Here is a 12,372-nt window from a genome sequence, read left to right as displayed (position 1 = left end):
CCTCACGCTCCCTCTGCAACTTCTTCCACGCTGAGACTTCTCATCTAACGATGGCGCCGCCTATGCCTGCCCCACCCGAGTCGCACACAGGAGAGACATGGCTGTGTCAAAACAAGACACAACCACGGAGTCCTCTGTTTATGTAAGTTGCCTGTGACAGTCTGCAGCTTAGTTCCAATGCTCTAGAGGGCTGGGATGGAAAGTTAATTCTGCTGGACATGAACTTTAAGACTGAAGGGCTTCCAAGCTGATTTTTATTTGATAACTTGTGGGTACAACATGAAACCCAGTAAGCAGAAACCCAAAGCACTGGCCTCTCAAAGGGTTCACACCTCAGCCACTTGGCCGTTTGCCTCTTTTCAAAGGAAGCTGCATTACTCTGCCATCTGCCCATGCTGGGGACGAGTCTCTTCAGTGCCAAGCACTGAAGAACGGCAGTACCCAAATGCACACATCTTGCGGGGGCCTTCTCACTGTGGCTCATCTTCTCCCCCACCCCCGGCATTTTGCAGAAGAAAATCATAGTTTCTAGGATCTGGAGAAAGAAATACATCAGAATCTGAACATGGGCAGAGCCATTTGAGAGCCCTAGGATGGCTTTTTCTGGAAAATAAGGGGGCCTTGGGGCAGGAAGCTTGAAGAGGTAGAAGGTCTAGGGGGCTGATAGGCTAATAATAAAAACAAGTGCTTCCTTCCCTCTTCGGGTAGACGCTAACTAAAAATCCTAAGCAGTTTCTGTCTCAAGGATCCTGAGAGCATTCTAATGGCAGTCATTCATGAAAAGACCAATCCAGACAACTATAAAAAACAAAGCAAGGGAACAATTAACATAAAATTGAGGATGGTGGTTATGTGGGGGAGGGAAGAGATGTAATCAGGAAGCAACACACAGGGGTCTTCAAAGCTACTAATAATATTCTATTTGCTAAGCTTAGTGGTGGGTACCCAAGTATGCAATTCATTATTATTATAGTACATACACTTTATATATCTCCTTTTGTAGGTCTGAAGCATTTAAAATGATAAAAGCCCATTTAAGCTGGATGGGCTGTTTTGGGAAAGCAACATGAATGATTCAGCTCCAGTAACATTTTTAACTAACCCTTCCATACTACATTCCCATGTTATTTTATTCCTCCCCAGATCACTCTGATCACCCTGACAAGCATTAGAGTGCAGAGTTAAGTCATTTTAACTCTGCCAGTAGGCCACTTGCATCTTTGTAGTAGAAAGACTTGAGCGGTAGGGTGGGGAGGATCTGGTGGGCTGTATCTCACGTGTCAGAAAAGGACAGGAGCAGCAGAAGACCTGAGGCAAAGGTCTTCTTTGCGGCTAGCAGTCCTTTGTGTCAGCTACACACTGCTTGTGCTACAGATGACAAAGAGAATGCCTCTGTCCACTGCCACCCTGCAAATTACCGACTGGACAGCAACAGATCCGTGGGAGAAAATGGGTTACAAGCATTAGACTAGACAGGCCGTCAACACATTGATAAAACCATTGGCCACTTTTCAAATTCCTTGAAACCTAAAATATAAACCACGAAATAATGATGTCCTCACTCTCCCTTGTCCATAAACCCCATCTACTGATGTCCTAACACTTAAACAGGTCCTTTTCTACAGTAACTCCCAAACTCAGATGTCCAAATGCCAGGTTTGATGGCCACAATTTACCTCTGCGCCTGCTACAGCACACAGTGCCAAGTCAGCCAGCCGTGCCATTTCAACACGTCATAAGCCAGTGTCTGTTCATGTGCTGCAGGCACAAAAACCATGTGTTCATTTGTAGTTCCAATACACAGACATCTGTGCAGCAAGGTCAGATCCAAAACTCCATCATACACCAACTGAAGAACCTATGGTGGGAACTTCCGGGGAAAAGCCAAGAGACGTGGTCCAAGGTCTAAAACCTTGGAATGATTTTAGCAGGAAAAATGTGAAGGAATGAAAGATACAGGCTCAATGGACAAAGATTTAGGTTGAACTTAGGTGGCTCACTCCGAAAGATGCCAACCACAACCACTTTGTGGCATAAGAGTTAAAAAGATCCACGGAGTATGGACCCAAAACCCAAGCCCACAGTCAGAACTTCCTCAACACACATCATAGAGTCATCTTGCTCTCGCCACGTCAGACTATTCTCAAAAACACTCCCTTAGACCTAAAGACCCGAGGAAACAGAGAAGGCTCTCTCATGTCTGCCGGGTCTCTCCATGACAGCAGGGCCCCAGACTAATGCCAAGGCAGCCTGCCTCTCTTTCCAGAATTCCATCTTTTTTCCAAACAAATAGATAGGAAACCACTACAGAACTATTCTCCATTTTCCCACCTCACAATTACGAAGTCTGCCAGGAATAATCTCAACTGTTAACTCTGAAAAAACAAACCTTGAGAAATGAACAAGGTACCCATATTTCTGACCATGTGTGTATTATGTGATGATTTTAAAAGGTTAGATCAAATGCCATTTCTCAGCAAATACAAAGGAAGACAATCAGCTCAACATATGTGAAAAAGACAAGGGAACTTCACTGGTTTTCCTGAAATAGCAATTCTATATCACACCGAGGCCCACAGGCATCAAGCCCAGCTCTTTGAATTCCAACATATGTGTGTTACAAGGCCTAGCCCAGTTCTCCAGAAGAGAAACCTGATTAGTCGGTGGCCCACTTCTTCCTTCACTTGGAAAGGGTTCTCTAAGCTATCACACAGAAGACTTAAGACTTGCTATATCCAGGCAGGTCCATTTCCCAGACTCTAAAGCATCTGAAAAGAAGTAAAGGTTTGCTTCATGCTAAAACATGGAAACTATTAAGCCTTATAATATGACAGCAGGAGGTACTTTCCAGTGATAGCTGTGGGAAAGGTAGATGTGGAGAAGGGCAGAGAGAACCATACCCAGAGGTTACTGAAAAGCCCCAAATTATACAGCGAAGACTGCAGAGACCCGTAATTAATTCCAAACAACAATAAGGCAGGAGGCCATATACCTTCTGGCAAAAGACTGACATTTCTCACAGCCTCCAGGCCCCTACCAATCAAAAAAAGAGAACAACCTAAAATTCCAAACTCATCCTTCCTCCCAACGGGGTGCACTTAGGAGGTGCAGATCCATAGAAATCACAACTACCCTGGCCAGACTTACCAAGTTTCTCACAGCTGCGAGGCTGCCAACAAGACTGGCACATCGTAAGCTGTGGAAAAGCTAACAAGCAAATCTAGCAGCACCAAATCCTAAGCATTAAAAAAGAAATACCAGTTCAATCTTATTACTTCTCCAAGAACACAAAATATTCCATCTCAATTTCTCTTGTCTTCACTCTATTTCTACAAGGACAGGAACAAGACGAGAATCACTCCCATTTTACAGATGGGGAAAAAAAAAAGAGGAAGCATGAAGACAAAATTGGCTACATTCCACAGACGCTGGAGTTGTAAGCAGAACCTAGATGTTCACGTTCTCTGTGCAACACGCTGCCTCCTAATAGCAGTCAACCAAACGTTCATACACAAATACCTAGCTCTTCTTCAATTCATCAGAGAAAGCCCTTGGACCAAAAAATGTAATTCTCCAGTGCCCTGAACTAAGCTTCTTTGCAGAGCTACATCCCAATTTGCTCTGCAGCAGAAATCTGTATTGTGCTTAGTGTGAGGGTTGGTAACAGAGCCGCCAATGACCATTAAATTCTGCTTCCAAAAGCAAAAAGCCATATAATGTTAAATGCCTTTTCCTCTTCCTAATCTATTAGACATAGCAGCTAATTTCACGCCACACCTCGTATTTGGCGTCTCTGAAATCTTAGACCGAGTCCTGGTCAATATGGAATAAAGGCAAGACGGACCACAAGAAAATTAGCAGTCTATCCTATGTCATTACCCACGGCTTCAATCCTGCCCTCCCCCTCCTCTGATGAACATTTCCTCTACAACTGGGAAGTAGAGCATCGAATGCTGAGCCTACAACAAAAGGAAGCCACACAGTTTTTAAGACCTGAGCTCCCAGCGTAAGTTCACTTGGGAAGCAAAGGCAGAAACATAGGTCTACCTGAGGGGGCAACACACAGCAACCTACTGACTTCTTCAGGAAATATGGGTTGGGTCTGATCCCCAAGATGATGTTCTGGCCCAACTGTTCAGAAAGGGCAGCAAAGTCAAAACTGACCCCATACTTTTCTCTTGGGAGCACGTAAACTCCCCTGAAAGAAGTCCAAGGATGAGTGGTTCCCAGTGGAGGTCACACTTCTGGGTCATGTGGGAAGCTTTGTAGAAATTCAAACTCTTGGGCCCTCAGGCACACTCATCTCTTCCCAAAGCTCCCCACGTGATTCTGGTACACAGTAAAGTTCTCAAATCTATTGTCTACCCATTCTTCAGCCTTGGGTTGTGGTTGCCAGTGTGTCTCAAGAATCCATCACATGAGCGGCACCAAAACAATTCCAATCTTTGTTCAGAACCCATTCGGCAGTGCAAACCACCAAGGCAGTTACCACAAGGGAAGTCTCACTTGACACAAACGTTGACAGCTTTTAAACTAGTATACAGACCTAACACTGCATGCCAGAGTGCCGTCCACCCTTCAGAAATGCAGAGAAAAAAAAACAACCACTAAGTTTGGAATTTTCATCAGCTGGCCTAGAACCCACACACCCATGTCTATACCTCACACTTAGAACACTCACACCGGCTTGAGAGCAAACTATTTTCTATCCTCAGAGTCGATGGTCAGCACAGGCTTAAGATAAGTCAGGTTTATCTAAGAAACCAACCAGGCGGGCGCCTGGGTGGCTCAGTGGGTTAAAGCCTCTGCCTTCGGCTCAGGTCATGGTCCCAGGGTCCTGGGATCGGGGCCCGCATCGGGCTCTCTGCTCGGCAGGGAGCCTGCTTCCCCCTCTCTCTCTGCCTGCCTCTCTGCCTACTTGTGATCTCTCTCTCTGTCAAATAAATAAATAAAATCTTTAAAAAAAAAAAAATAAAAAAAAAAAAAAAAAAAGAAACCAACCAGGCAAACATTAACATTTTGAATAGAGATGCCCAAACAATTGCTGGCCTACAGCCACACAAGTGTGTCACATAATTTGTAGGCATAAGCATGAAAGGGGTGGGGGGAACACAGAGAGAATAATAAGCAAAACGGTTACAGGACCAACTTTTTGCCCCTAAGACCAAACATTTCCAGCAACCTCCTTACCAGAAGTAATGGTAGACCTACACCTTGGAAAACTTTATAAAAGCCAGACCAGGGTGGGGGTGGGAGGATGGTTTCAAATCCTCTCCCAACTGGGGGGCTGCTAACCAGCTGAGAAATGTCACCAGACTGAACTAAGAGTGAAAACTGTTCCCCCAAATAGCTCTGACCTAATGGGCGAAGTCACCACCTTTAGGCCTACGTCTCTATGCATCCTTATGAAAAGCACATCCTAAGAATTGTCAGAATCATGTTCGCAGCAGAATAAAAGGGATATGAAAGAAGAAAAGGGAAGTTCTGTCAGTCAGCGCCCCCCGCCAGTCTCACCTCCCCGCGTCCAGCTCCCGGCCCACAGAGCCTCCCATGTCTGTCAGGCTCGCAGCAGAAGCAGCCAGCTCTCCAGAAGGCCTCTTGCCGGCTCCATCCCCGCCGCCGGAGCCGCCGTTACAGCTCTTCGTGCGAAAGAGGCGACTGAGGCGGATTTTGAGGGAGCCCTTCCGAGAAGGGCCCGCCAGTGGCCGGAGGGGTCCGGGAGGAGGCGGGGGCGGGGGCGGTTGCTGCGGCTCCCCTCTACCCAAGCGCCCTGGGGGGACCAAGTCCTGCATCGGGAAGGGCGCCGGGGGTAATTCGGGACCCGGGGGCTGCAGCAGAAGCCGGCCGCCCCCTCCTCCTCCGCGGCCCGGGCTGCTGAGCTCCTCTTCCGAGCAGCTGTTCGTCTCCAGGCTCTCGGCCTCCGACTCCAAGCCCTCCAGGACCAACAGCGCGTCGCTCGTTTCCGTGGGGTCCTCCCCGGCCTGCGGGGCGACAGCAGGCGGCTGGGGCTGCGGAGGGGGCGGCTGCGGGGGGCATGGGCACGGGCACGGGCAGCAACCCCCACCGACCGTCTTGACCCCCGGCCCCGCCGGCTGCCCGAGCCCCAGAGCCGCCAACTGCGCCTCCAGTCCAGCCGCCGGGCCCCAGGTCCGCTCGAGTGCCAACCCCGGCGGCAGGGCCTTGGGGTCCAGGGCACAGCGGTGCCGGGGACACAGCAGTTCCGAGGGTCCCGGCTCCGGGGCCGCCTCCGCGTCTTCCTCCTCCGGCGGCCGACCCACGTTGCGGAACACCATCAGCTGCGGCGGCCGGGAGCCCCGCGGGCCGGGCCGCGCGAGGAAGGGTGGCGGCGGGGGACCATGGCCCGGGGGCGGCGGCGGCGGGCCTGGCTCGGGGACCGCCTCTCCATAGCCTAGCAGGCGGCTCAGGACGCGGTACGAAGCGGCGGCCGCCGCCGCCTCGCCGTCCCGGAGCTCGGCCCCCTGCATCGGGGAGAGGGAGGGAGGGCGGGCGGCTGGGAGCCGGGCTGGGGTGGGGACTAGGCCGGGCCCCGCCGGAGCCCCGCCCGCCGCGGCCCCCGGAGCGACAGCGCTAACGGCCGCCGCGGCCTCTGCCTCATAGAGGGGGGCGGGGGGCGCGCGGAGCCCAGCGCGAGCCCAGGCCGCGCGCCGCCGCCGCCGCCGCCGCCGAGGACCGCCCCCGGATGGCGTCACTTCCGGGAGGCCGTAACCACGCCCCCTCCCTGGGGCGTGCTCGCGCTGTCCTCCGCGGAGCGTGACGTCTAGTACAGCCTGGGCCGCTATTGGCGGTGGGCTGCTTCTAGCCTGGTCGTTGGTCCCCTGTCCCGACCCTCGCTTTTCACTTCCCGGGCGCTGAGGCCGAAGCCGCCCCTCCCCGGTGTGGTGGGGAGCGGCCCTGAAAAGCCTGGTTTGGTCCTGGCCGAGAGTGCCTGGCCTTGGGGGAGTATCTGGATGTCTCGGCTGTGCCGCCTTCGATGTGTGACCTTGGCCAAGTCATTTCTTCATTGACTAACCGTATCCCCGCTGGCATCCAGTAAATGTCTGTGGAATGACACATGAATAATGTGTTCTAGAGTCAGCGGTGTGATGATGAATGTTGGCTCTCTGGAGGCAGGGGGCATTGTATGCATATATATATATATATATACATATGTACATAAGTTTATTATGAATTTTACTGATGTAAAGGACACAATTTACAAATGATAATAATAGTATACAGTTGCAAATCCTATATAACCAATTGATCCTCAAGAATCCTTTTATTGGTTTTGGTCAAACTCTTGTGTGGGTAGCCAACCTAAGGTTTCAATTAATCGAGGAATTGCAGCATGAATGTTGGTTGATGTTTTCCTCAACGTCAGTGTAAGAGGAAAGTGAAAAAAATAAAAGACAGTCTTAACTGTCAATTATGGGAGTGACTTGCTTGCTGAATCAAAACGGTTTCTCAGTCGGTTAAGTGTCTGCCTTCGGCTCAGGTCATGATCCCCAGGTCCTGGGATGGAGCCCACCTTGGGGCTCTTTGCTGGGCAGGTAGTCTGTTTCTCCCTATCCCTCTCCTGCCCCCTCCCCCACTTGTGTCCTTTCTCTCCTTCCCTCCCTCTCTCTTTCTCAAGTAAATGAATAAAATCTTTTTAAAAAAAAAGAATGTTTCCTTAATTTTTGTACTATTCATGGTGTAATGGCTACAGGCATAACAATTAAATTTAAATCTGAATTACAAATTTTTCCTTCATCACTTTTTAAAATATAGATAATCAACAAAACAATAAATCAAGGGCCTGATTTGTAGCATTTGCTGATATCCATCGTGTAAATACTCCCACCATGGCTGATTTCAATCTTCAGAACACAGAGTTACTGAACACAGAGTTAGAGATGAACAGTGAGGTACCCTTATGTAATAGTTTCATCATGCAGATAGAATAACAACCCCAGGAACACAGGTAAATAGTAATAGTAAAATTATTAGAAAGTGATGAGTTTTGAAAATTTTATTACCTTTGTTTTAAACATAATTTAATTATAAGTGTACATAATTTAATTTCGAATAGTGGCTGTGTTTCACAACTGGCTTACAGAATTCCTGAAATTTTAACAGATTTCACAGTCCTGTATGAACCAGCTCCACAGCACCTTCATACCTCAGTTTTCTCATCTGCAAAATAGGAATCAGGATGGCTGCTTCATTTACTTGCAGACATGCTGTAAATCTCAAATTAGAGAAAGCTTGCTGTGTAGAGGATCATAGACTGGAGGGGAGGGAGACAACTGGACTGGAGATAGCAGGCAGGGAGATCAGTTAGGAAACCATTGAAATTGTACCCTGAGAGATGTCGAGAGATGCAACAGATAGGAGGAAGGATAAGCCAGCAGAACTTAGCAATTTTGTACCTGAGGGTGCATTGGAGTGAAGAGCTGGAGCCTGAGAGAGTTTTTGTGGGTTTTTTTTTTTAAGATTTTATTTATTTATTTGACAGAGAGCACAAGCAGGCAGAGCAGCCGACAGAGGGAGAGGGAGAAGTGGGCTCTCTGAGCAGGGAGCCTGATGTGGACCTCGATCTGAGGACCCTGGGATCATGACCTGAGCCTAAAATAGCCGCTTAACCGACTGAACCACCCAGTCACCCCCAGACAGAACTTTTTAAAAACAGAAATTTTTCAGGGCGCGTGTCTGGCTCAGTCCAAAATGCATGCGACTCTTTTTTTTTTTTTTTTAAGATCCTATTTATTTATTTGACAGAGAGATCACAAGTAGGCAGAGAGGCAGGCAGAGAGGCAGGCAGAGAGGCGGGGAAGCAGGCTGAGCAGAGAGCCTGATGCGGGGCTCGATTTCAGGACTCTGAGACCATGACCCTAGCCAAAGGCAGAGATTTAACCCACTGAACCACCCAGGCGCCCCACGCATGTGACTCTTGATCACAGGGTCATGAGTTCAAGCCCTGCCTTGTGTGTAGAGATTACTTAAGACTAAAATTAACATTAAAAAATAACATGGAGGGGCGCCTGGGTGATTCAGTGGGTTAAAGCCTCTGCCTCTGCTCAGGCCATGATCTCAGGGTCTAGGGATGGAGTCCTGCATCGGGCTCTCTGCCCGGCAGGGAGCCTGCGTCCTCCTCACTCTCTGCCTGCTTCTCTGCCTACTTGTGATCTCCGCTGTCAAGTAAATAAATAAAATCCTTAAAAATAAATAAATAAATAAATAAATAAATAACATGGAAGTTTGTCTGTAACCGGTGATTATATCCCTCCGTAGTTTCCCATCGTTCTTTGGCTGAAGAGAAAACTCCTTAAGGAGGCCTGTGGGGTCCCGTGTGATCTGACCCCTGCTTCTGTCTGGCCTCATCTCCCACCAGCCTTCAGTTTGTTCTCTAGGGCAGTTCCTCTAGCCCTGTGTGAGACTCGTACACATGTGGCCATTACATAAGCTATTTCCTTTTCTTGAAAGGTTTTTTTCCCTTCTCTTTTAGCTTAAACTCCTATAAACCCCCAGGTTGAACTCACTCCTCACTACCTCAGGGAACTCTCCCTGCCTGGGTCCTTACTTCCTCCCCACCCAGCTCGCAGACCGCATACCGTTGCTTTGTCACACTTCCGACATAGCTGTGATTTTTTCATCTCTCTGTGGGGTTATTTGATCAAAATCTTGTCTTCCCTACTGGGCTGTAAACTCCACAAGGGCAGGAGCCAGATCTGTTTTTCACCCATTATGGACTCCTCCCGTGCCACAGATGCTTCCTGCCACAGAGTGGACCACTGAAATAGAAGCGTGGGATGATTGTTCAACCTCATGCTTTGCAAGGGGCTCCTGATACAAATTCATGTCTAATTCTGCACAACAAACCGTCTTCCCTTGCCCATGAAGAAACTGAAACTCAGAGAGCTATTTACCTAAGGTCACACAATTCCAGAAGTGGAATTCAAAACCACCCACTCTCCTTCAGCTCCCTGGCAGGTGTCACTCAGATTTCTGGAGAAAAGAAGAGAAATTGCTACAGGATCACAGAACTCCAGAGGCTTAAGAACAGCTCAAGATACCTGGCTGTCTCTGGAAAACCTCCCCGGCCCCAGAACCGGTTAATTAGCCTACGAATGCGAGGTCTGTAGCTCTGCAGCGCCCTCTGCTGTCCAGCTACTTTCTTGGCCTGGGAGGGAAGCTCTGTCTACACCTGGTGTGGACCCCATCTAGGGTACCACCCCAGCACCAGAGCACACAGAGACATAGGGCAACACATCCAAGCTCTTTATTTTATTTTATTTGTTTGTTTGTTTGTTTACTTATTTGTCTATTTATTTATTTATGTCTGCTTATTCATTCATTCGTTCATTTATTCATTTATTTATTTATTTATTTGTCAGAGAGACAGTCTGAGAGGGAACACAAACAAAGGGAGAAGGAGAAGCAGACTTCCTGCTGAGCAGGGAGCCCAACCCAGGGTTTGACAAGACACTGGGATCATGACCTGAACTGAAGGCAGACGCTTAATGACTGAGCCACCCAGGCACCCCAAGCTCTTTCTAAGGCAGGGCAAGGAATACTGCCTTTCTCCACTTCCTTAAATGTGAGGCCTAGAGCTCAGGTCCTGGGAAAAAGCATTGAAAATTCAGCTTCAAGTAAAGGAAGTGTTATCTTTGTATGAATTGAATTTGTGTGTATTTGTTGAATGGGTCTTGCGTCTACACATATCTCTTTCACTGAGGCCCATCTAGGTGGTCCCTGAAGTGGTAGGACCCTAGTTTCAAAGGTTTGGGAAGAGAAACCCAGAGAACTGAAGTCGCTCCTGAGATCACTTAGTCGTTCAGTGGTGGGCTAGGCCTCGGGGCTGCAGTGATAAGGGAGACAGGGACCATCCTTGCCCCTCTAGAGCTCTCCAGCTACTCTGAGTCCTACTCACCATTTCCTGGATGGACGACCAAGAGTAAATAATCTAGTATCTTTGAACCTGTGTTCTATTGGCAAAAATGGTTCACTAATAATTCCCCCCAGGGGCTTTTGTGGGGGTTAAATGAAAGCTTACACAGAAATGCGAAAACACGACACAAATGTTAGTAGTTATTATTATGAAAAGCTTCTTGGGGGATCAAAACGATTATTATTATTATGTCTTCATACAGTGTGTTCGTGACCCTCCACTAACAGTAACCAGTAAGACCCAGAGCTTGGAATGGGTGCCTTTTCCCCTCCATCCCTCTCTCTTAGCACACGGAATCACAATGGCTGGGGAGAGAGCTATGCATGCGTCCTACAGGTCTGACTCCACTCACAAGCAGCTTCATGGCTTTGAGAAGGTCAACGATGCCCACCCGCAGCTTTAGTCTTATTTTCCTTCTCTATCGGAGAAAGGTCTGAACTAGAGGCCCTTCCAGTTCTGCCATCATAGGGGTTCTGCTGGGGGGCTGTCCTCAAGCCCCTCCTCTCCCTCCCACTCTGATGTTCTCACTTAGGATCCAATGCAGAACTGTTTGCAGAGCCCACCAGTAAAGCAAAGGGAGTTTCTAGAAATCATCACCCATCCCTTGCTGCATACACTCCGTGCTCTGGGACATCAAAGGTTTAAGGGAGTGGGCAGAGCGAGAGAGAACGAAGCCAAGAGACAGCTTATGTATGTGGGGCCAGATCTCTGGGAGTGGGATAGTGGAGAGCACAAGAGTGATGGAAGACGGCAGGAGAGGAAGGCGGGAGCTTTGTTCTATGGCTACCTGCATGAATCCACACCCTTCTGGGGCTCCTGGGTGGCTAAGTCAGTTAAGCATCTGCCTTTGGCTTGGGTTGTGATCCTGGGGTCCCGGGATCAAGTCCTGGGATCGACCCCTGTGTCAGGCTCCCTGCTTGGCAGGGAGTCTGCTTCTCTCTGTGCCTCTGCCCTGACCTGCCTCTTGTACCTCCCTCTCTCTCTGTCTCCAATGATAAATGGAATCTTAAAAAAAAAAGAAAAAGAAAAAAAAAGAATACACCCTCTGGATCCAAGGCAGTACTAACTCAATAAAGAGAGACGGGATTTAGGATGACAAAATGAAGGCGTGTGAAGCAGAAGCAAAATTTTGTTCACTCTCTTCTCCCTGTCCTCATTACACACAAGCGCCCGTGCGTACACGCAAATACACACACGTACATACACCCCATTGGCTGGGGTTGTTACCTCTGTGGTGCTGGAGAAGAGAGGCTCCCCTGAGTGGAAGGTGAAGACCTGCTGAGGTCATGAATGACAGTGTGATCCTTGCGGGGGGTGGGGAACTTTTAAACTCTCTGGGCCTCGATTCACTCTTTGGTAACTAGTCTTGAATAACAGGGTCATGGGAGTTTGATGGGGGCCAGTGTGGAGAGTCAGAGCTCTGGGCTTGAGTCTCAACTTAA

General features: G+C 48.8%; 1 protein-coding gene across 3 annotated transcripts in view; it reads right to left on the bottom strand.

Moving 5' to 3' along the window:
* The window catches only part of SOCS7 (suppressor of cytokine signaling 7), a 32,423-nt gene extending 25,747 nt beyond the window's left edge, over positions 1 to 6,676 (bottom strand). Inside the window, exon 1 of one of the 3 annotated variants that reach the window (XM_082704754.1) lies at positions 5,515 to 6,676. In XM_082704754.1, coding sequence (XP_082560880.1) covers positions 5,515 to 6,485 — 971 coding nt within the window. In that variant the 5' untranslated portion in view covers positions 6,486 to 6,676. The remainder of the gene's footprint in view (positions 1 to 5,514) is intronic. The other 2 variants (XM_082704755.1, XM_082704753.1) reach the window with 2 other exon arrangements.
* Positions 6,677 to 12,372: the final 5,696 nt, after the last annotated feature.

The sequence above is a fragment of the Mustela nivalis genome, assembly GCF_964662115.1.
Source record: "Mustela nivalis genome assembly, chromosome: 17".
NCBI classification, from domain to species: Eukaryota; Metazoa; Chordata; class Mammalia; order Carnivora; family Mustelidae; genus Mustela; species Mustela nivalis.
Note: the sequence above shows the minus strand (reverse complement) of the source record. Positions and strands in the feature narration are given on the sequence as shown.